Source organism: Delphinus delphis, chromosome 12, assembly GCF_949987515.2.
Source record: "Delphinus delphis chromosome 12, mDelDel1.2, whole genome shotgun sequence".
Lineage (NCBI taxonomy): Eukaryota > Metazoa > Chordata > Mammalia > Artiodactyla > Delphinidae > Delphinus > Delphinus delphis.
Window position 1 is genome coordinate 32,026,663 of NC_082694.2, and position 26,176 is coordinate 32,052,838.

A 26,176-nucleotide genomic window follows, 5' to 3' on the forward strand; every position below is an offset into this window, starting at 1 on the left:
ACACTTGGACAGACTTTTTTTGCCCACTGGCCAATTATTTCCATTTTGGGGCATATTGAAATGCATTGAACCTTTAATGAGAAAAAAGGGATGTTTGCCATTTAAATAAGAAAATCAGATTTATCAAATTAAATTAAAAAAAAAACCAACAAGTTTTCCAAGTTAATTTCGATCTATTTTGACCTCCTGGCAATTTAACATGTATTAAGAAAGTCAACCAAAAAAGACGCTGCCTGGATGGTCTGCATTGAAGACCCTCAAGCACATTAGCAAATAAGTTCACATCCCTCACACATCCAATAATTCCCTCCCTGCTTAGCATTTCTGGAAAAATCATCCATCTAATGGGTATTTATGCTGCTGATGCACCCTCTGCACCGACTGCATGTTTTCTATCACTCACAAGCTGAGTATGCTCCCATACCTGAGGAAATCCATGCTCATACCTGTGTTTCATTGAAATCCTTCACACCCACACAGTAAACGATCGCACCAAGATCTCGGGATCTGTTAGCCTGGGCCAATGAAAGAAAAGACATTTAGAGAGAGAAGCAGTGGCAAATGTACTCCTTTTGGATCACCCAGCCTAACTGCAGTGATCAGGTATTTACTGAGCACCTACTATATGCCAGGTACCACAAGGGAGAGGGCAATCCCTGTCCCCAAAGAGCCAATTCTCCAGTGAACATCACATTCTAATGCAATATGGTGGATGTGAGGGGAGTGATTAGTCTAATGGGAAGTGTTGAGGAAGATCCATAGAAGTAGAGTCTTGATGAGAAGCTTTGAATGACGAGGGGAGGAAAAGGATACTGTAGGCTAAGATACATCATATTAAATATTCTGGGGAAATGATGATCTTTTCTATTCCTCTGATGGATTTTTATTGACATACGTTCTTCCTTTGTAGTGACAGCGTGCTCTATCGGAAAGGATGTGACCTTTGGAATCCAACATACCTGGGTTTGACACTTGGCTTTTCTCTGTAAAGTACTTTGGACATTAAATGAGAAAATAAATGCAGAGCTCCTCACATGAGGCGTAGAACAATGCAGATACTCATCAATGTCAGCACCTTCATGAATATGGCCTTTTTTATTCCCAAAGAAGACACTGGGTCAATGGCATGGGATTTAAGGTCCATATTTGAGTGGGTGAACCCACGACTTTATCTACAAGTAAGTATTGAGAGGGCAACCTAATGAATAATATCCAGATTTTGGCTTGATTTTAATATCTGATTTATTACAGGCTCTTCCAGGTTCTTCGTTTCAGAAGAGAAAACAAAAATTGGAAATCCTTGGTATATACAGTAGAAACTTAATAAATCATTGACAGTAAACATACAGTAGGTGCTCAATATATGCATATTGATTTGAATCGCATCCCATTTCCCCCTCTCTTAGTACTCAAACCCACTTATGACTAACACTGAATTGTAGAAGGGGCAGAAACATACATCGTTTTTCCTTCATGTTAGAAATATTTCTTGCTGCTTTCAGGATAAAATAAACTTTTAGGTACAGTCTAGCCCCAGCCTTCTCTGCAACGACTTCTATGGCTTTTCTCCTCTAGTTGGGCTGTATACAGAATCATCAAAAATGGAAAGGCTCATTTTCTTTATATATCTTGAGCTTTATCTTTCTTTTTCAGACACCTTCGTCCTATTGGCATTGGCACTGCAAATATTTTTCCAAGTTCGTGTGTGCTATACCTAGAATTCTTTTCTAGTAACCTCTACTTTAAACCTCTGACACCTATCGTTTATTTTATATTCAGTTATTTCCTTATTAGGGTTTTTACTTTAGTTGATGATTGTTTAGCATCCAAATAAGCCTTTTTGCATTCCCTACAGTTTCAACTGTAGAGCATAGAAATATATTATTTCCTAGATGCTCAGGGAGCCTCTGTCATATTTACTTGTGGGTTTCCCCCTTGTAAATTTTGTACAAGTTAGGGTAGGGGGTCAGTAATGCGTTTATCCACTTAATTTCCTCATGCCCTTTGCCAACAGAGACTTCAAAAAGCTGAACAGTATTACACAGTAAAGCCCATAAAGGCAGCAACTGTGTCTTGCTCACCAGTGTGTCTCTAGTGTCTAGCAAAGCGCCCGTACAGGCCAAGCTCTCAGTTAGCACTGAACGAATGAATGAATGAATGAATGCATATCAATTTCTTGCTTGTGGAGGAAGCTGAACTTAAATGAAATAGTAGTCAAGACCTTGAGATAAGTGTAATTCTCTGACTGATTCCTCCTCCAGAGGCTGGCATCTCCCTCCGTCACTGCCTGTCTTTTTCCTCATTGTGTTTCTTTCTAACTTGGCCTGAATGAGCCTTTGTCGCTAATGAGGCTTCAGTACATTCCTATGGTGAACTGGTTTCCTGGGGCCACATATACATATAGCTCAAATGTGAAATTTGAAAGAAAAGAATTTCCTAAATATAAACATCACTTTTCAACTCTTAGATAAACCTCTTTTTCTGAATCTCTTTATAAACTGAAAGCTTCATTTAGAGAGGATTCCTTCACTTGCTTTAAGGAGTGCTTTGTAAGGGCATAAAGAGAAGGAAAAAAGAAATACTGAAGGAGAGATTACAATTTACTTTTTTTACAATTACATTAATTTACAATTAATATTCAGCTTTGGTTCTTAGAGGAAGAATTTCAGTGATTAATACATTTTGACAAAATTGGCTTTCGCATATTTCAAGTAATTCTTTTCCCTCCTGGTTTTAGTAGAAATGAAGGAAAAATAGTACCAATGGATTTGTTGAAAAGTTATATATGGTATTTCAACACTGCTTTCGAGAAAGGCATGGCAGATATATTTTGTCCCTTAAAACACAAAGTAATATGCAAACCTGTGGAAAAGGGAAAAATACCTACCAGGTGTGAGACATGAAGATTCACTTTAAAAATGAGTTACTGTTATTATCTTTCACATATGGGACACTATTTTATCCAGGGACTTTGCAAAGAACACTTAACATTTTGCCCGAGTGGAAAGACTGCAGCCCATTTCAGAAGGAAGAAGTGCCGTTTCCATGTCAGACATAGGCCCGGACCGTCACTTACCTCCCTCTCCGAATAGAAGAAGAGGTCCTCATGCAGTTCCCCATCAGTCAGAGCGATGATGACGCTGGCTGTCCTGTATCCTGCTCAAACAACACAGACCCACTCAGTTCATCCCGCTGCACCAAGGGAAACCCCCTCTCGGCCCTGGGAGTCTGTCTCTTTGCGGCTCCCCCACCCAAGGTCAGTACTGTGAGAATCAGCAACTTTTCTTTGGGGACTCGCAGTAGCTCTGGCATGAAGAAGAATGTGGGACAGACTCTAAGGGGGAATATGTTTTGTTTCTGGGTTTCCAAGTCTTATCTTAAAAAAAAGGTCAAACCTGGTGAAATGGTTGCTGGACTGATAGCTGGGAGTAGCTACAGTGAATCAAACATGACTATTTCCTAGGAACAGTCCACATGACTCTCGCCAAGGCCCGAGGGCAAACTCGACCACCTGAGCCTTTCAGGGGTCCTTCTCACATGCTGTCCTTGACCACATATGCAACATCTGTTGAAGAGTTTGGCAAAGAGTAACAGTCATCATGATTTATAAGCTGACTGGAAGTATTACTGGGAGTATTAGTTTTGCAGTTGGCAAAACCTACTAGAATTCTTTCAGTGATTTTGAAACTTCCAGTAACATTGATGATGGTGTCTTTATAATAACAAGCGTTGCTGTTGATATTGGGTCTGACCTATTTGTTGCAGTTTAGAGCGAAAGAGGATGTGGACACCTCCACAGGCCTGGGAGAAAAATCCCCACTCTAATACTGAACGTCTTTGAAGAGATTTGCTTCAGATAAAGAAATGCTACCCATGAAAGACAGGGTAGTAATAATAGCTAAAATTATAATAATAATAAATATTATTTCTCTGTGCTAAGCATGCTATTAAGTACATTTTATTCCTTTTTTTCCACTTAAATGAAGGAAAGTTTAAGCCAAACTGGTATCTTAATCTAAAATCATTACAGCAATGAAGACGCTTGGAGCTCAGAGAGGGACAAGAAAATTAAATTTGACATAAAAATCTAAGACTTTACTAACCCCTCCAAGTACGTATTAACTTAATGAATTCAACATGCAAAACTGTTCATGAGCATTACAGACTGTAGCCCATAATGAGATCTTAATTACTTTTAAATAACTTTTTTTTTTTTGGAATCATCAGGACAGTAGAATTTGACCTCATTCGTGCCATCTTTCTACACATTCCTTCTCTGTGATGAAGTCTGTGTTTAAGGGTTAGAGGCAATATCCTGTGTCTTTTCAAACATGAAATTACTGAGGCACTTTTTCAGAAGGAAACACAGGAAAGTTAAAAAATTCATAATGGTAATTAGGAATATACTCTTACCTTGACTGTTTTCATAATAAATCTGCTCACTGGCCTGAAAAACAACGAAAGAGCCATTAGACATATAGCCACTGTTTGCTACTACAAATGCCATGGTGGGCAGTGATCTCTGGTGTTGGATCCACAGTGTTGGGTCAGTCTCGATTCTTTATGTAATTCACCCAGGTTTCACTCAAATATCAACGGATGATGTCCTCTGAAGTTACCCTGGATCAATATCTTTCCTCTCATAGACTGGGACTTGTTTTGCTGAAGCCTGAAGTCATTGCAATTCTGTCTCAACCTCTGAAGAAATATATAGAAAAGGTTACCTTGGGAATAGAGAGGACTTGTGTGTGGCATGATTCATGAGTTCTGGCCAAGCATTAGCTAAGAGACCCTTCATCAGTGTCAGGGAAGGAGGAAGAAATTTCATTTATTTGGCTCTTTTGGATGGAGTTATCGTGTACACACTTATGGAAAATTGTTTTCACTCTTGCCATTGGGTGTTATTCAGTTCCTTTAATATGTGTGTCTCATCTCATCAGCCATCCCTGTGTTGATGTTTCCACATCACAATCTTCTTTTGGAGTTTAAAACTCTTTTAAAATTACCCTTTCAAATCCTTCATGCATGTAAGTGTCTCCTCCTGGCAGAACCTTCTGGAGTTCTTCTAGGCCTTGACGGATCTGTTCCCTGAAATCCAAAGACACCCTGTTAGTCTTATTAGAGCATTTTTTATTTTGCTGTTGACAGTCACATGCTTTAGTCTTCTTATCTTTGTGGATAGTCTATATTGCCCAAACAGTCCCCCAAAACCCTATAGCAGGAAAGTCTTTCTAGTAAATTATCCATTTAGGGTCGGCCACAGTGTAGAATAAGTGAGATTTCAAGGATTGAGGGAAAGGACACTTCAGGAATCTCCAGGTGCAGGTGAAAATTTTCCATTCCCTGAACAGGACAAAGTTTTCATTCTACGTTGGAAACGAGTCTTAAGACTTGTCTTCTTAGGCAACTTTATATCAAGATGCAAAGGGCTCATGTGAGCCAGAAAAAGGTGGGTACTAAGAACCCAGGGCAAGGCCACCACAAGGACCGCAGGCAGGAAGGGCAGGCATCTGGAGCAAGCTGCCATCAGAAGAGCTGTGCCAGAGAAAACCATGTAGTCAGCTTTGAAAATAAAGACCCAGGCAATCTATGCTTTCTAGGACGACCAAGAGTGTTTTCTGTGGGCTGGTGCCCATGTTTTCTTACTTTGATTGCTCAAGGTGGTAGTGGGGCAGGAAGAGGAAGTGGGTTATGGTATTGGGAAAGGGTCCGATAGCAGTGGGAAACGTGAAGGTTCGGGGACCAATTAGAATCTTTGTGGACCATTCCCTCAGAGATGTAAAACGTCCACGTTCATGTTCCTGTCAATTAAATAGCTTCATACTGTGCTGAAAAGGGCAAGAAAGTGTAGTTTCTGAAAAAGAATATGAACTTCATTCATGAATAAGCCCATAAAGCGTTTGAAGTTACCCTCCTCACTCTGGGGTTTCTTTAGGGGCCGAGGGTGGAGATGCACAATTTAAATTAAGTGGGGACTACTATCAATTTTCTACATGTTATCTTCTAGGCCTACAGAGTTGTGAAATTGCATGGCAATAGAAAGTCAATAAAAGGTGCAACACCCTAGGGACTTCCCTGGTGGTCCAGTGGTAAAAGAATCCGCCTTCCAATGCAGGGGACGCAGGTTCGATCCCTGGTCAGGGAACTAAGATCCCACATGCCTCAAGGCAACTAATCTCTCGTGCCACAACTACTGAGCTCATGCACCTCAACTAGAGAGCCCACGTGCCACAACTAGAGAGAGAAAACCTGTACGCCACAACTAGAGAGAACTCCTCATGCCTCAATGAAGATCCTGCATGCCACAACAAAGACCAGACACAGCGGTGGGGTGGGGGGGAAGCTGGGGCGAAGTGAGAGTAGCATCGACATATATACACTACCGAATGTAAAACAGTTAGCTAGTGGGAAGCAGCCGCATAGCACAGGGAGATCAGCTCAGTGCTTTTCGATGACTTACAGAGGTGGGATAGGGAGGGTGGAAGGGAGGTTCAAGAAGGAGGGGATATGGGGATATATGTACGCATGTGGCTGGCTCACTTTGTTGTACAACAGAAACTAATGCAGTATTGTGAAGCAATTATACTCCAATAAAGATCTATTACAAAATTAAAAAAAATAAATTAAGTGGGGAAACTTCTTTTGAGCAGGGAAAGAACCTCATGTTCACTGAACATCCATTATATACAAGACCCTGCACAAAGATTTCTGATTTTATCCTCACAATAACCACTCAAGGTAGGTATTATTGCCCTCATATTATAGATAAGAAAACTTGGGTTCAGAGAGGTTAGTTAAGTAGGAGGGCAGAGGCTTGAGGTCAAATCTACCTGATTCAAAAAAAATCTGCCCGGCTTTCTACTTTGCCAAGCAGCATAAGACAGTGGGCAGTTTTCAGTAAAACTTGAATTAATGAACAGCAGTGGCAATGTTTAACACTACCTGAGTACTTATACCGTGTCAAGCTCTGTTTGAAAAATACATGTAATTCATTTACTTATGCCTCATGATAGCTCTTTGAGGTAGATACTAATAGATAATATTATCTCTAGTTCACAGATGAGGACTCTGTGACTCAGCTGAGTCACAGAGAGAGAGAGTCTAAGAAAGTTGCCCAAAGCCCCTCCACTACTAGGTGGCAGAGGTGGGATTTCAACCCAGATGCCCTACTCTCAGTCATTATATTAAACTGTTTCTCTCTTGAATAAATGAATGAATGAATGTATAAAGTTTATTACTGGCTTATTCTGGTAATTGCTTAAAGAGGAAGTCCGATGCAGAATTAATCTTTTGTTAAAACTGATGTAATGGGGTGGTCATGGGTGAGACCTGATTGCCAGGTTGGAAGTTTTAAAAGACAAACTGAAAACGGTTTAGCCTGAGCCTGTCCCTGGCCCAGGCTGCTGATGCTTCTTAGGTGGAATATTTAAGACCAAGTAACTCAGACTTTGGGAAATGTACTGATTATTGTCTGCTTGTCCTATCAGCGCCCAGATATCAGACCACGTGCCCAGCTGCCCTAATCAGAAACCAGAAGCCTTCTTTGACCCCCTCTACCTTGACTCTCCTCTCTCTTGCTCCCGTACGTAATATAACATTAGATTCCATCGGTCGCGCTCTAAACATACCTTGAAACTGACACTTCTTCACCTCTTCTGCCAACCTCATGGTCTGGGCGACCATTGTTTTTTACTTAGACCATTGGGAAAGTCACTGGCCGTCTTTTGACTGCCTTCTCACCCCCCCTGCATTCAATCTCCACATGGCTGCCACAGCGTTCTTAAAATATGGATCAAAACATGTCATTCACTCCCCTGCTCAAAATCCTTCACAGCCATTGATTACACTTGGGATAAAACCTCGTCCTGGGTTTCCCTGGTGGCGCAGTGGTTGAGAGTCCGCCTGCTGATGCAGGGGACACGGGTTTGTGCCCGGGTCCGGGAAGATCCCACATGCCGCGGAGCGGCTGGGCCCGTGCGCCATGGCCGCTGAGCCTGCGCGTCCGGAGCCTGTGCTCCGCAACGGGAGAGGCCACAACAGTGGGAGGCCCGCGAACCGCAAAACAAACAAACAAACAAACAAAAACAAACAAAACAACCCCTCAGGTCCTCACCATGACCTTCAAGTGCCTTCATGGGATGGATCCTCTGCCTCCTCGACAGCCTTATCTTGCACCGCTCTGCTCCCACTGCCTTCACCTGAGTCCCACTGGTCTTCCTAAGCTCCTTTCTCCAGCAGATCCTTCACACCTGCAGTCACTGCTGCCTGGAGGCTGGGGAGGCTCTTTGCCCAGCTCTTCGCTGGGCTAATTCTTACCCAGCCTTCAATCCCAACCTAAATATCAATTGCTCAAAGTAGCCTCATCTGAGTTCCCCAATTCAAATTAGCTCCCTCAATTAGACTGCACATAGCACCCCACAATTGTTGCTTTATAGCACTTAGGACATTTTATAACTAATAGTATTCGATTATGTGATTATCTGTTCACTTTAGTTTAGTTTGTTCATTTGTTTCCGTTCTAGACTTTAAACTCCATCAGGGCTGGGCCATGTCTGTGTTGGTCTCCACTGTATCTTCTGTGTCTGCTATAGTACCTGGAACATTATAGACATTCAACAAATATTTGCTGAAGAGGTGGGAGGAGGAAATAAGCTTCATGGGCCATGTGGACGGTGGCCAGGCAGAGCTGACCTGGTAGTAATTGACTGTAGGGAAGGTCTGGGTCCATGTGGTTATAGACCATTCTCTGTGTTGTACCTCTTTACGTACCCCCTCCCCCCAATTTTAATAAATTCCATTAAAAGCCATAGTTTAATTTCAACTCTATCATTTGGTAATGAGAAAGAGCATACATCTATGCATGAGAAGGAGGGTTAAAGATGACAGCGGAGTCCCCAACTGAGGCCACCAAAGGGAGGGGGAGGGTGGCATTAGCAGTCACCTGGCAGAGGGCAACTTTGCCCTGCAGGTTGGCGGTTTCATGAGGATAACGGCAAACAAGGTGGCATGAGGGTGAGGCTGGGATATGAGAGTGAGGCTGGGACAGGAAAACTGAGGTTTATTCCTGAGCACACAGAGGTGTCACCCTGAAACCCTTCGGTATAGCTGAGGGGCATTATGGGGTTGGGGGCTAATTTCTGACAATTAAAGGGGTGGAGGTTGGGCATCAAAAGTAAATGTGAACAAAAAAAGTAAATGTGGTCTTATCTTTGGTCATTTAAAAACTCTATTTATTTATTTATTTATTTGCCTGCCTTGGGTCTTAGTTGCGGATCTTCATTGTGGCCCGTGGGCTCTAGAGTGCACGGGCTTAGTTGCCCTGCAGAATGTGGGATCTTAGTTCCTCGACCAGGGATTGAACCCGCATCCGCTGCATTGGAAGGCGGATTCTTAACCACTGGACCACCAAGGAAGTCCCTTATCTTTGACTAGGTCATTGACTAGTGAGGTTTAGGACGTTTTGGTAACACTAAAATTGGAATATTGTGTTAAGACTAAATCTTTAAAAAAAAAAAGAGGACTAAAAAAAGGCACAATGGGGCTGTGGAAAAGGTTCCCTGGCTTCTCTGTATTTTTTCCCTGCCAAAAAAAGTCTGGGAACTGGGGTGTTTTCTCTAAGCCTATTTCCCTTCCTTTACAAGTATTTTCTTGAGCTTTCTATTTTTTGGTACCAGAACAAGCAAAGGCTGTTTTGGAAACTGTCCTTATCCTTGATACTTTGTGTCTGGCAAGATATGATGAGCTCACTAGTCCCAAGCAGTGGTCACACTCCCCTTATACCACCCTCCTTGGTAAAAGGTCAGATGACTTACGGCCCCACCTCCCTACTCCATGCCCCTTCTCTACGTTCCTACAACATCTAAGCAAACAAAACAGATGGTTTCATGGAAATTGTGGGTCCATTTTAATTCTGGGACAATAGGACTATTAATAAAGAGTATTTTTTTAATGCTCTCTTAGAAATGAAAGAAAATTGGGAGAAAGATCTTTTAAAGGGGGCGATAAGAAGCTCTCCTCTCTGAGGACTTGGTTACTACCAAATGAAATATTATCTTCCTGGGAAATGAGAGTCCGGGAGTCCTATGAAAACAGGCTGCTATTAAAGAGTCGCCTCTTTTCCTTGGTGGTTTCGTGTTTCTGCCAGTGTTCTTACTTAGAAGTTAAGGGCTTTCAGGCCCTATGTCTTGTGCTCCTTTTGCAACCCCTGTAACACTTAATGACGGACCTAGAGTGATCTGCTGTTGAATGAATGACTCCAGTTTGGATGCATCCATCCATAAATTCATTCATTTCCACAACTATTTATTGAGCACACACCATGCAACCAGCACTACGCCGGTTTGTAGGGGTAGGGAGCGGGGAGAATCAGTTACAGTGTCTGTAGGGCTTTCTCTTGCCCTCGGAATTTCTGTAAACTTCTTGAAGATTACTTTCTGGGATTCTAGTTGTATTGTGACATTTTAATATTTGCTGATGAAAACATTAAAGGATAAATGCACGTAAGCACGTCAAGAAGCACTTTAACAACTTTTTACCCCAAGTAAAAAAAAAAAACAACCTCCACCACCCCCCGAAACCCAACATCAGCTCTGCACTGTCCACTTGCCTCCTAGTAAAACAGCTTCTGTGGAATTGACTTTTCTCAAATGTCCTGGAGTTTTTGGCTTCGGAGCCTCAACTATACAGTAAACACACATCACTGTTAACCACTAATGCTACACTCACAATATTTCCAGATGTCTCAGGGCTCCAGGGTTGACTACAAAAGACGTGAAGTAAACAGAACAGAATAGCAAAGATTAATTAAAGACATTTTTGCTGTTACTTTGGAGTCTTAAGTCCCACAAGCAACTCTGATCATTTGTTTATAATGTATAGAAATCATGTCCTCTTTGTGATTTTTCCCAAAGAATAGGCCAATATGATGAATGACAACAGGATGCATGTTGAACCAAAGATTCTTTGCTATACTTTTTAAAAGTGAGGTATAAGTTATATACAGTAACATGCACAGGTATTTATTAATTTCCATTATAATTGTTGAATTTATTTCTATTACCTTGTCCTTAATATTCCTTTATTCTCTTTCAATATCTGTAGGATCTATAGTAATATCCTCCCTTTCATTTCATTTTAGCAGTTGCTGTACGGGGAGTTATCCTTATTTTATGACAGGCTACCAAAAGTTAATATCATACCACTTCTCATATAATGGAAAAACCCTTTAATATTATACTTCCATGTAATTTCCTCTCATCCTTTGTGCTATTGTTGTCACATATTCTACTTATGTATATGGAATTCACTCCAAAATACAGTGTTAATTGTTTCTGTCTTAAATAATCATCTTTTTATGACATTAAGAAAATAGTTACCATTTCTGGTACTCTCCCTTTTTAGGTAGCTTTAGTTTACACCTGGTATCATTTTTTCTCTGCTTACAGAATTTTTTTAGCCTTTATTTATTTATTTTGTAGTGCAGATTTGCTGGTGATGATTCTCTTAGCTTTTTTTTCTTTCTAGAAATGTCTTAATTTCACCTTCAATTTTAAGGATGTTTTCACTGGATACAGAGTTCAAAATCGACTTTTCTTCCCTTTGATCTCTTTAAAGAGATTGATCCTTTGTCTTCAGGATTGCATGTGTTTTTTTTTTCCGGGGAAAGGTAAGTGATTTTCGTTGCTGTTTCTCTGTAATATGTCTTTTCCCTCCCCCTTGGACTGCTTTTAAGATTCCTACCTTATTCTTGTTTTCAAGAATTCAGCTGTGATGTGCTTAGGTTATTATTAAAATTATTTTTGTATTTGTCCCGTTTGTGGTTCTTTCAGCTTCTTGAATCCCTGTGTGGAACATCATGTTTGGCATTCTAATTACACATATATTAGATCACTTGATATTACCCCACAAATAAGAGGATCTGGTTCATCACCCCCCCATCTTTTCCCTTTCTCTTTCAGTTTAAATAATTTCTATTAATGTGTTTTTAAGTTCATTAATCCATTTTCTGCAGAAAAATTTTTCGGTCCACAGTTTTCACTCGGTTTTCTTTTTTTTTTATCCAGATAGCCCATGTTTTCTTCCATTATATTCACCTTTTCTTGTAAATTCTTTATATGTTTATAATAGTTGTTTAAACATCCCTGTCTACTAATTCCAATAATTGAGTCATTTGTGGTTTTTTCTTGATTATGGATTCCATTTTCCCACTTCTTCCCATGTCTCACAATCTTTTAACTTACATTTCACACATTGTATATATTTTAAAAAGCAGTGGAAACTTAGGTATAATATTGATTTGTTTTGTTGACTAATTGCGGAGTGTAAGCCTTTTATCTTTGTAAGCTGGGGTGGGAAGCTGAATATTTAGATTCTCCCTTGAGTTAGGTTGATTTGGGGCTGGAACACAGCTTTAATTACAGTGTATTAGAGTGTTATTGGCCGAAGTCCCAGCTTTCTGCGCTGCCCCGCCTTTGTGATCTTTCCTGTATTTGAGGTGTGAGGGAGTTAGGCACAGCTACAGATAATTTCGCTTAACCTGACTCCAGAATCCAAGTACCACAAGTATCCATGGGATTAAGTGATTTCTCTCTGCTTTTCAACAAGTCCTCCACTGCTGCTTTCTTGGAAAAATGCAGAGGTGTGGGTGAGAGGGAAGAATTATTAGGCTAAGAAATTTCTTTTTTCATTGGGGCTCTTTCAGATAATCCATCCCCCTGGCACACATTGTTGTCTAAGGCTCAGCTGACTTTTCCTCATGCCTGAAAAGTCTCTGTCCATGGCTGGCCTACATTTCCAATTTCCCTAGCCAGATCAGGCGTCCACCTCCAAGTATGGAAGTTTCCATAGATCTCTGATCAGCTCTATAGGGCTTGTTTCTCTCTAATTCAGTTCATCAGTGCTTCCTGTGTGTCTGCTAGCCCCAGAAGAACATGTGAATTCTATTTTGTCTGGACTTTTCTGGTTGACCATGGAAATGAAGGTTTTTCATATGCCTCTACATCCTAACTAGAAGCAGGCATACGGAAAAGGCTTTTTTCTAAATATTTGTGACTATACATTTGTTTCAAGTCAGGAAGAAAAATACTGGAGATGATTACCAGCATATAAATATACTCTAGTATCTTTCATCTTAACAAAATAAATCTTCTGTGACCCCACATCTCCCTCTAGCTATTGACCAATTCAATGCATTTCTCTTCAAAACACAACTTCTTGAAAGAGTACTCCCTTCCTAATTTTTCCTGGTAAAGATTTCAAATGTGAAGTGATCTTTGACTATACATCTGTTCATAGCGGATGAGCGAGGCTAAGACTTGTTGGAAGCTCTGTGTGCCTGGTGGGGTGTGCCAGTTGGTGGACGATCAGTTTTTGTCAACAGGATCTTTTCTTTGAGGACCCTCAAATATCAACGGATGAGCATTTTTCCCCCTCTGAAATACTTAATTCTACAGAGAAGTAGTTTTCAAACTCTTTCCTTTGTGCTAGTTCTGGAATTGACAAAGGGGAGGCTTGGGAGTAGCAACATTTGTTATGCACGTCTCCATAATCTCCCATGCCTGGTATCCATCCAGGAAACCATTCTTGTTTAATTTTGCCAGAGAACGTACTTCTCTTTTCTGGTGGAGCTGGAAAACGGGTAATTTTCAAATTGTAGTGGAGGCGAGTAGTTCTGAAGGTTGAAAAGATCCTTTAAACATAGTCCAATCTTCACCCCGTAACCCTTCCTTTCCAAGATTCTGCAAGGCTACAAGGCTAGTTCCTCTTCAGTACCTCCTCTTCAGGATTACATCTGACTGCTTACATCACTTGCCGCTCCCTGTATTCTTTCTGTCCTCATCTATGGTGTTCTTATGGTTAACTATTCCTTAATTTCCTCAAATCTGTGGTGGTGTTTTACCTTCTCCCGATTTGGGGTGCTTTTTGCAAGCAAAAGGGCTAAAAATGTCATTACCCCTCAATTGAAAATTGAAAGCCCTCACCTTTTAACCTATTTTGCAGTGACTTCTGTCTCAACAGTTCTGCTGAAATGGGCTTTGTGAAGGTTCCCCAGTGATCTCCACATTCCCAATCCAATGGTCACTTCTCTGGCTTCCTCTTCCTTAGCCTCTTACAGCATCAGACACAGTTAACCTCCCTCTCAATTTAAAATGCTTTCTTCTCTTGACTCCCATCACAGCATCCTCTCTCCATCTCCCTCATCAGGTGTTCTTTCTCATATTTCTGTGTAGGCTTTTCCTTCTCTTCTAGAACTCTAAAGATTGGAGGGCCCCAGAATCCAGATCCCCTTATTTTTACACCTACACTGTCTTACAAGGCAATCTCATTCTTCCCATGGCTTCAGTGCCATTCACAAGAGCGTGGATTTTGGAGGAAGATAGACTTGGAATTGAATCATAGTTCTGCCACTTCCAACACATGTCAACCTTTGATTTCTCAAATGTAAAGTGAAGGTGTGGAACTATAAGATCTACCAGCTTCCTTCCAGCTCAGAGTCCTGCATCTGATTTTATGTGGGGACCAATGGTTGAAACAGAAACAGAACCTGGGAATTCGCTGGGAACTGGAGAGGCCACATTTGGCAGACAGCAGTAGTCCACAATGTGACACAGGGTCAAGTGCAGACCAGTAACCAAAGTCCGCTAAGAGGAGCCCATCAAGGAATTTCCAAATTCCCAAGCTGTCCTAAACTGGCATAGAGGACAGGAACAATGGATTAATCACAGGGCAATGTGATGAATTTGTCCAAACAAACTCCTCTGTACACAACTCTGTTTTGGTTGGTTTCTCATTTGTGCAGTGGTTTTCACCATGCAGTTTCCTATGGCAACACTTGGCTTTTGAAACAAATCCCTGTAAGACCTTTCCCATCACTAACACTTTCCCCTAGTTGAGTCATACTTTGCAGGAGATGGGAACGGTAGAAAGAAAGTAGGCTCCATAGTCAGGGTTGCGCAAATATGTATCTTTATCCCATGAGAACCTTTAGGTCCCTGTTCCTCTTAGTTCACTAGGGACTAGGTCTCACCTGGTGCTGGTGGCATCTAAAATGGTCAGGTTGATATACTTGAGCTTAGTACTGCTGACCACAAGGAGTGTTTGGAAGGGCATAGGATAGAGTGGCACTCTACCAATCCTGTGCAACAGAGAATGAGTCCAGGGTCACCCTCTCAGATGGAAGCTGAAGCAGGCAGCCCTAGGGTAGATGATAGACAAGAGTCTGCTATTTCGGTCAGGCTGGAGAAGGTTACACTTCTCTACAAAGACAGGATTTCCTTATCACACTTTGGAGTAATATTGGGCTGGAGGTGGGGGTAGGTAGGAGTATACTAGGTCCACACCAGATAATCTAACCCACAAGTCAAATGTGTGCGCATCTATTTGAGAAAAGTTGGGGGGATCATACAAGATGTTGGTAGGATTTGGGTAAATGAAAACTCTTATAAATCGCTAATTGGATTGTAAATTGGTGCAGCCCCTTTGGAGAACAATTAAATCATGCCTGGTTAAGTTACATATTCACATACCAAAGACCTAGCAATTCAATCCCTAGTTATATATCGTTATAGAAGAGAAATCTTGCTTCCCACCTGTCTGGGAGACAGGTACAAGAATGTTCATTGCAACTTTGTTTATAACAGCAGAAAGTTAGAAACTAACTGTCCGTTAATAAGAGAATAGATTAGTACACGGTGGTACATTCTCACAATAAAATTCAATGCAACAGAAAGTATACACTAGTTACAATGAACCAAGTGTAGCTACATGTATCTACATAGAAAAAGTTTCAAAAATATGATGTTACGTGTAAAAAGCAAGTTCAAGAAAAATACATGCAATATGATAATTTATTATAAAGTTGAATAGGAAACAATTTATTATTCATGGGTATGTAAAAATATACAACAGTCATTAAAATGATAAATCCCACATTCAGGATAGTAATACCTCTGGTAAGGAAAGAGAAAGGGGGGGTCAATATCTGTAACATTTTATTTTATAAGCTTGGTGGTGGATAATGAGTGTTTACTATCCTTTTTGTGGTATGCTTTTGTTATACTTAGAATATTTAATAATTTAAAAAATTGTTGAGAGGGAGTAGCAAAGGCTGAACTGCAGTCCATGAGGAGCCATTCCGAGCCTATCAAAGGCAGCACTGAATCTAAGGCTCAAGTCCCCACACTGGAGGCCAGGAGGCTAGGAGATGATGGACAGGCCTGATGTGGACCAATAGTGGTGTTTTTTTTGGTTAGGCCACAGAAAATTTGTTGGTTGTGACTATCTAGCTTTTTCTTTTTCTTTTGCGATACGCGGGCCTCTCACTGCTGTGGCCTCTCCCGTTGCAGAGCACAGGCTCCGGACGCACAGGCTCAGCGGCCATGGCTCACGGGCCCAGCCGCTCCGTGGCATGTGGGATCCTCCCGGACCAGGGCATGAACCCGTGTCCCTTGCATCGGCAGGCGGACTCTCAACCACTGCGCCACCAGGGAAGCCCGTGGCTATCTAGCTTTGAATAGGAGAACTCTACCATTGTTTGACTCCACTATTTCTGAAGTTTGCCTTGTTGGCTTCATCCAGACAAGAATGTTTCTGGACGCTGCTCTGTCAGATTTTATCCTTTATATCTGTATGTGCCACATGAAGCATAGCAGGTGAGGAAGGGAAGTAACATTTCCTGAGTATCTGTGCTGTGCCAGGGTTTCTGCTAGCCTCTTTCCACGTATTAATTCATGAAGTTTCTCAGCAACACCATATGATGATTGTCATCTTCATTATACATTTGAAAAAACAGATTCATAGAAGTAAAGAACTTGCGCATGCTGGTGGAGCCCAGATTGGAACCCTGGCTGGTCCTGGTACAAAGTCTGTGTTGTCTCTACTACATCTGTGGCATTCGAACTTGGTATAGGACAATGTACTGGACACAAAGACACAGAAGATGTGTGTGTGTATATGTATATATACAATTTTTTTTTCCCTGGGGCATAAATTGTACTCCAAAATTTGAGAAAGGACTCCACATGACTTTCATAAAAAATCAAGCATTGGAGTCTTATAGAATAGAATACAAACGCACATGCATATTTTTTGTATTACTCAGTAATTAAAAAAAATTTTATTAGAGTATAATTGCTTTAGTGTTAGTTTCTACTGTACAGTAAAGTGAATCAGCTATACGTATACATATATCCCCTCTTTTTTGGATTTCCTTCCCATTTAGGTCACTACAGAGCATTGAGCAGAGTTCCCTGTGCTATACAGTAGGTTCTTATTAGTTAACTATTTTATACATAGTATCAATAGTGTATATATGTCAATCCCGATCTCCCAATTCATTCCATCCCCCTTTTTCCCCCTTGGTATCCTTACCTTTGTTCTCTACGTCTGTGTATCTATTTCTGCTTTGTAAATACGATAGTCTTTTTTTTTTTTTTTTTTTGCGGTACGCGGGCCTCTCACTGTTGTGGCCTCTCCTGCTGCGGAGCACAGGCTCCGGACGCGCAGGCTCTGCGGCCATGGCTCACGGGCCCAGCCGCTCCGCGGCATGTGGGATCCTCCCGGACCGGGGCACGAACCCGTGTCCCCTACATCGGCAGGCGGACTCTCAACCACTGCGCCACCAGGGAAGCCCCAAGATCGTCATTTTTAAGATGAAAGGATGTTGAAGAAATTTCTTGCTTTTGATGAGCCACTTCAAATTCTACCCTAGGACCCCAGGGCTATGCCCCAGGGTACTTTCTTCTACTAACAGGGGTCCTCCAGAGGGAGAGTGTGAGAAACACTGGACCACTCTACTCTCGCACATCTCAGTCTGTTCCCAGACCCGCTGAATTGCTTCAAGGTGGGTTCTTTTTACCATCATTGAAATGCAATATGAGAAACCCTTAGACAAACTTCCTCTAGAGACACTGCCTGTGTGCTCCCGTCTGGAGGAAGTCTTGCTAGAACCATTAGGCAAAGGAAAAAATAACTTTTTACCTGACTTCATGCTAAAGCAGTCTTTTCTACCCATGCTCCTCTATATAGGGATAGACTGGCCAACGGTTAAAAACTTCAGAGAAGGGTGTGAGTCACGGAGAGCCGGGGACTCACTCTGAATTATTCTTGGCTATGCTGTGATGATTTGAGTGGGGTGTGTCCAGGAGGAGTGAGGGTGATTCCTCAGCTCTTTGTTAAGACCCTAACAACTACAAGTGTAACAACACCATTTACTATGTGCCTGGCATTGCTAATCCTTCCAACAGTTCTACAAGGTAGGGCTGATCTTTATTATTTATTTTACAGATGAAGAAACAGAGGCACAGAGAGGTAAGGACCTTTCCCATGGACTCAGACCCCATGATAGTCTCTCTCCATCAACAGGACAAGAGAATAAATAAATGCTCCCCTCCATGTCTCCTAATTTTGCCATCTAACCTTCTTGTACCTGAACGAATAGTACTTTAAAATGGAATGAATCCAGAGGCTTTCAAGCACAAAGTATCTGAAGACTCTTTTTCTCTCTTGTTATTTTTAAACTTAGAAAAAGCTTTTAGAACTATGTCTCTTGGTAATGACAGCCTGTATTCATTCTTCTCCAGGAATCAAGTGATGTGTTCAAAATATGTCATTTTCCCCTGTGATACTGATGGCAAAACCACACTCTTCAAACCAAACCAAAGGCTGGCTGAGAGGGATAGAGAAGTGTGGTCTCTTGGTTTCCACTCAGCAGTTTGAGCCAAGCGTTCTTGGCTTTTACTTCGGCTCCTTAAAACCAGTAAGCAAGATGCTTAACCTCTTAACCCCATCTGCCAAATACTGATCCTACCTCTGTACCTTTTGGCGAGGAGTATTTCCAAGCTGACGTCATTAAAAAGGCCACAAAGATAAAACGTGCAGAGGGCACGTGCTTTCAGGGAATTGCTTTCTGGAAGAAGTTAGAGGGTTTGGGGTGGTGAGTTGCGTATGCTTAGGTTTGTTTTTAATTTAAAAGTGTATATAGTAGTAAAATTGTGGGAAACCCTATAGCACAGTGATTAGGAGTGTGGACATTGGGGCCATGGTTCCCAGGCTCAGATCCAGGTTCCTTCACTTTTATGGCAAGGAGGCTTTTGAGCCTTCTATGACTCGGTATCCACATAATAAATAATATAATTCCCATAACAACCTTACACGGTAGGTATTATCATTTTCTCTTCCTATAGTTGAAAAAAGTATTCTAGGTTATTGGTACATAATAAACCATTAATAAAGGAGTATATATTCTATATACATATATATACACAAATGCATATGTATTTATGCACATATATACAGTGGTTGCTACCATTTAATTATTCCACAGATAAGAAACAAAAGACAGCAGCGTGCATCCTAATACAGTGAATTGGGTAAGCTATGTAATGTAGCAGAAAAAACATCACTGGATTTAAGAATTTTAATTTTGTGAGTTAAAAAAAATTCTACTGTCATTGACTACTTATATGAATTTAGGCAAATAATTCAATCTCTCTGAGAATGATTTTCTTAGCAGTGAAGTGAGGCCAGTGGGTTGGATAAGACATATTAATTCTTTGACCCATAGTTGTTTCGTCATGCTTTTTTTTTTTTTTCATCTTGCAAAGTTTAGAAGAAAGGTGAAACTTCCAGTTAAAAGTAGTGATCTGGGTCTATCTATACTTTTTAACCTCCCCTTTTCTTTCGAAAATGCTGTAGAAACAGCTAAGCAAGTATGAGAGGGGCAAATGTTTTTCATTGCCGGAAAATTGGTAAGGGTGCCATACATATGCCAGACACTTGGAAGAATTCCTGCAAGATGTAGAGCTGCTGAGATCAGGATGAGGGAAGGACCTACGAGCCTGGAATTCTGTGACCTGAGAAAAGCCTGTGGGTGGTGGAAGGATAGGTTCTTAACACAGTGATCTAACATCTACAACTCACCATTTTCCTTTGGCATAAGCTTCCTCCTTACCTTGGATACCCTACTAGGTCTCTACCTTTTTCAAGAAAAAATTACACTACATATAAATTTTCCCATCTTCTTTTCCTGTGATCTTCACATTTTCAACAAAAATTTACATGATCTCTGACAGAACTCATCCCAAATCCCAGTCCTGAAAAACCTAGCTGTTCCTCTTTTGAGTCACTCTATTAAGGAAAATTCTCATAAGATGGAAAGAAAGGACCAATTTAAGAAAGTTGAGAAAATTTCCCCTTTGAAGCAAACTCATATAAGAAACAGGAGAACACATAAAACAATTCTAATTGATATTCATGATAAAGATATATCATCTCTAACACAATAACAGGGTGTGCCTCCCACAAACACAAGGAAAAATTCAGGATCAGAAAAATATTCATTGGGTTGAAAGATATTATTTGTCAGTTAAAAAATGCAACGGCACTAAAAACTATAAAACATTGATGAAAGAAATTAATGAAAGCATAAATAAATGGAAAGACAGCCTATGTTCATGGATCAGAAAACTTAATATTGTTAAGATGACAGTACTGCCCCAAATGATCTACAGATTCAATGCAATCTCTCAAAATTCCAAAGACAGAAACAGAAAAACTTATTCTAAATTTCATATGGAATCTCAAGGGAATCTAAATAGCCAAAACAATCTTGAAAAAGAAGAAAAGTTGGGAGATTCACACTTTCTGATTTCAAAACTTGCTACAAAGCCACAGTAGTAGCATAAGGACAGTTGTATAGACCAAAGGAATAGAATAGAGGGCCCAGAGATAAAACTTTGCATATATGGTCAAGTGATTTTCAACAAGGGTGCCAATCATTTAATGGGGGCAAAGACAGTGTTTTCAATAAATGGTGCTGGGAAAATTGGATATCCATTTTCAATATAATTAAATTAGACCCTTATTTCAAACCATAAACAAAAATTAATTCAAGATGGATCAAGGACCTAAATGTAAGAGCTAAAACTATAAAACTCTTAGAAAAAACAAAGGGGAAAAGTTTTATGACATTGGAGTTGGCAATGATTTCTTGAAATATAAAGCCAAAAGTGCAAGGCAACAGAAGAAAAAAAATAGATAAATTGGATTCATCAAAATTAAACAATTTTGTGCATTAAAAGACACTATCAACAGATTGAAAAGGTAACCCACAGAATGGGAGAAAATATTTGTAAATCATATATTTAATAAGGGATTAATATCCAGAATATGTAAAGAACTCTTAGAACATAATAACAATTTAAAAAAACCCAACTGAAAAATGGACAAAGGTCTTGAATAGACATTTCTCCAAAGAAGATATACGAATGTGCCAATAAGCACATGAAAAGATGCTCAACATCACTAATCATTAGGGAAATACAAATTAAAACTACAGTGAGATACTATATCATACCCATTGGGATGGCTGTTATAAAGGAAAAAAAACCCCAACAGATTAAATGGATTAAAAACTTGAATGTAAGACCTGAAACCATAAAACTCCTAGAAGAAAACACAGGCAGTATGCTCTTTGCCATTGGTCTTAGCAATATCTTTCTGAGCATGTATCCTCAGGCAAAGGAAACAAAACCAAAAATCAACAAATGGGATGACATCAAACTAAAAAGCTTCATATCTGATAAGGGGTTATTATCCAAAATATATAAAGAACTCATACAACTCAACAACCAAAAAAACAAACAACCCAATTTCAAAATGGGCAGAGGACCTGAATCGACATTTTTCCAAAGAAAACATACAGATAGCTAACAGGCACATGAAGAGATGTTCAACATCACTAATTATCAGGGAACTGCAAATGAAAACCATAATGAAATATTACCTCATGCCTGTTAGAATGGCTATTATCAAAAAGGCGAGAGATAAAAAGTGTTGGAAAAAATAAAAAATAAAATAAAAATAAAAACAAACAAACAAAAAAAAGTGTTGGAAAGGAGGCAGAGAAAAGGGAACCCTCATACACTGTTGATGGGAATGTAAATCGGTGCAGCCACTAATGGAAAACAGTATGAAGTTTCCTCAAAAAATTAAGAAAAGAACTACCATATGATCCAGCTATTCGACTTCTGGGTATTTATCTGAAGAATATGAAAACACTAATTAGAAAAGACCTATGCACCCCTATATTCATCATAGCATTATTTATAATAGCCAATAAATGGAAACAACCTAAGTGCCTGTCAATGGGTGAATGGACACACACACACACACACACACACAATGGAATACTACTCAGCCATAAAAAGATGAAATCCTGCCAGTTGCAACAACATGGATGGACCTTGAGGGTATTACGTTAAGTGACATAAGTCAGATGGGGAAAGACAAATACTGTATGATTTCACTCATGTGTGGAATCCGAAAGCCAAACAGAAAACCAAAATAAGCCAAACAGAAAACCAAAACAAACACGTAGATACAGAGAACAGAGTAGTTATCAGAGGGGAAGGTGTTGGGGGGCAGTGTGAAATGGGTAGAGGGTCAACTATGGTGATGAATAGAAACTAAATTTTTAGTGGTGAGCATGCTGTCATGTACACAGAAGTAGAAATATATGTTGTACACATGAAACTTATATAATGTTATAAACCAATGTTACCTCAATTTAAAAAAAAACAGAAAATCATAAGTATCAATAAAGATGTGGAGAAATTGGAATCTCTATGCATTGTTGGGAGGACTGTAAAATGGTGCAGCCACTGTGGAAAACTGTATGATGGTTCCTCAAAAAAGTAAACACAGAATTACTATATAATCCATCAGTTCCACTGCTAGTGTATGCCCCAAAGAATTGAAACCAGGGACTTGAACAGAGATTTACACGCTAACGTTCATAGCAGCATTATTCACAACAGCCAAAAGATGGAAACAACTCAACCATCCATTGACAGATAAATGGATAAGCAAAATGTGGTATATACATACAATGGAATATTATTCTGGCCTTAAAAATGAATGAAATTCTGATACACGCTACAACATGGATGGTCCTTGAAGACATGTTAAGTGAAATAAGCCAGACAAAAGGACAAAAATTATCTGATTCCACTTATATGAAGTACCTAGAACAGGCAAAATAATAGAGATAGATGGTAGAATAGAGGTTGCCAGGGACAGGGGAGAGTTTTAGTTTGGGATGATGAAAAAGTCCTGGAGATGGAGAGTGGTGATGGTTGCACAGCTTACTGCCACCACACTGTATGCTTAAAAATGGTTAAAGTGTTAAGCTTTATGGTATGTATATTTTACCACAATTAAAAAAAACAATGCAATGGAAACAGTGAACAGTAAGGCGAATGCTGCAAAAACAAAAACAAAAACAAAACAACTTAAATTGGTGAATGACTGAACCAGAATGAAACATTCTCCAAGAACTCAAAGAAAAATGGTAGACATTAAAAAATTGTACTTATAATAGAGTATAAAGGAGATTTTGGGTAGATTCAAGAACCCCATGAACGGACAGAAGAAAAGTAATAATAAAAGAAATAATAGAAAAAAAATCCTAAGCCAAAGAAGTTTATTAACTTGTCAGATGGAATGGCTCAAGTCCTATACAAAGTATTCTACAAAATTAATGGATGGCCTTGGGCCAAAATATACTCTCTTGACTTTTCTTTTAAATTCCAAAGACAAAGACAAAATTTTTTTACAAGCATTCAAGAGGGGAAAACAAAGGAGAAATGTACTAAATTGGAATCTCTCCTTTTTCTATATGCGATATAGAACAGAATGCATGCAAGTTGACATTGTATCACTGTTTCTAGTAAATTTAGGGGAAAAGATAGTCAGTATATAAGAACTTTATAATTAAAGTTCAATTAAAATATTTACCTGAAGGTGAATAACAACAATTCTCAAATAAGTTGGACTTAGAAAGCTTAATATTCACATACCCCTCAGAAAAATTTTACCTGAGAAAAGACTCAGCTAACTAAGAAATGTTAAAAATAAATTAAAAAAAAACTTCAAATACTGGAAAGGAAATATGTATATGTGTGTGTATGTGTATACACTTATGAAACATAAGGCAAATATTTCTTAATAAATTGAGCAAGGAGAAAAATAAATATTATTTAATTCTTGCTATTATAAAGAGAAGCACCCACTGGGAACTGTTACTAGAATAAGAATTAAATTATACTTTTTCAAATTATACTTTTCAAATCAACGGTGGAATATTAAAATATCAAGCAAGGGTAAAAGCTAAATGGGTGGGCAAAGATATAGTAAGAAAATACAAAAAAATTTTAAGTTTATAATATTTTTGGACAAAGGACTTAAAAAGCATTAAAGATGATAAAGTTTACTTTACATTGATTAGAAATTTATTCCATAATAAAAACACATGTGAGCTAAATAATACAGTGTAAATGATAAGGCAATGTATTGAAAATTCAAACAGTCATGATGGAAAGTTTGAAAATATTTCTCTGTCTTCACAGATCAAGTAAACAAAAATATTTAATAAATTTAATCAATATATTCTTATATAAAACTTTTTATTCATCCATGTATACATATTTTCTAACATCCATGAATGATAAGTAAAATTTATTCCTATGTTAGGCCACCAATAAAAATTAATAAATTTAAAAAGTAGAAATTATATAAACCATATTTTCTGAAAAAATGCAATGACTCTAGAAATTAAGAAAAATATAAAAAACCAAAAATCATGTGGAAATTGTGAAATATTTTGTAAATAATTTAATATCAAATCTAAAATTATAAATATAAACTATTTAGAAATTAACAATAATGAGAACAGTACATGTTGGAGCATATGAGATTCAATAAGGAAGAGATTTAGAGTATAATTTATATTCATAATAGCTTTTATTATTAAATGAGAGATAATAAAATATAATGAATTTCAATTCATAAAAAGAGATGAAATAAAAGATAAGCCAAAGGAAGGAATTAATAATAGTAAAAGAATAAAGTAATATATCATAAAACAAAACAATTATACGAAAGAAAACTGATGAATAAATCTAAGAGAGAACCCATTGAGTAATTTGAATGGGGCAATAAGAGACAAAAATACTTTACATGAATGTTGGAAAAGGGATATAACCACAGATACAGAAGAGATTTTGAAAATTAAAAAGGTATGTTATAAAATTAAAATATCAACACACTGGTAATTTCTACCACTTCTCAAGGTGATAAATACGATAATAACAATAGTCATACAGGATTTTGAGATAACTGTCAAATAACTTCTTTAATAATGGTTTAGGCTTAGTTGGCTTTCCTCTGATATATATTAAACCTTGAACAAACTTACACTTTCTGTATTACTTTAGATATTCCATAGCACATGAAAAGATTGCCAATTCATTTTTCTAAACTTGTGCAATCCTTATTGCAAGCCTGACAAAGACAGTATAAAATGAAACTCTTGAATATTCTTAATATTAAATATTAATAAGTGATATATTTAGGTTTATATTAAATCAAATCCAGAAATATAATAAAAGAGCAAACCATGGTGAATAAAATTTATTTCAGGAATTTAAGGTTAGTTTCACATCAGGAAATTTTTTGATTTGAAATTTTCACATAGACAGGGCAAAGGCAATAAAAGAAAGATATAATTATCTTTTGATGACAAAAGGGCATTTAATGAAACTAACATTTCAGATAAAAATGTTTTAATAAACTTGCAGTTGAAGAATCATTCCTTAATATAGTAGATAAAAAACTCTATGAAGTCAATATCCAATAAGGTACATAATTGTGAAACACAAGTTCCATTAAAGTTTGAAAATTTTAGCCAACGTAATAAGATACCCAAGAAGACACACCATATACAAAAATAAACACAAAATGGTTTAAAGACGTAATTAACATAACACCATTAAACTTCTAGAAGAGAACATAGGCAAAACATTCTCAGACACAAATCGTACCAATGTTTTCTATGATCAATCTCCCAAGGTAGATTAAATAAAACCAAAAATAAACAAATGGGACCTAATCAAACTTAAAGGCTTTTGCACACCGAAGAAAACCATCAACAAACTGAAAAGAAAACCTAAGGAATGGGAGAAAATATTTGCAAACGATGCAAAATATACCAACAGCTCATACAACTCAATATCAAAATATCATACAAACATCAAACAACATCAAAATATCATACAACTCAATATCAAAAAAAACAAGCAACCCAAGATAACTGAGAAGTTATACAAGATATAAATATTAG

General features: G+C 38.6%; 1 protein-coding gene across 2 annotated transcripts in view; it reads right to left on the reverse strand.

Moving 5' to 3' along the window:
- Positions 1-26,176, reverse strand: part of ANTXR1 (ANTXR cell adhesion molecule 1) — a 242,800-nt gene that overhangs the window by 179,235 nt on the left and 37,389 nt on the right. For both annotated transcript variants that reach the window (XM_060026455.1, XM_060026456.1), the window contains exons 4-7: positions 5,007-5,088; positions 4,414-4,447; positions 3,077-3,156; positions 447-515 (exon numbers count right to left, since the gene is read on the reverse strand). In XM_060026455.1, the coding sequence (XP_059882438.1) occupies positions 447-515; positions 3,077-3,156; positions 4,414-4,447; positions 5,007-5,088 (265 nt within the window). The remainder of the gene's footprint in view (positions 1-446; positions 516-3,076; positions 3,157-4,413; positions 4,448-5,006; positions 5,089-26,176) is intronic.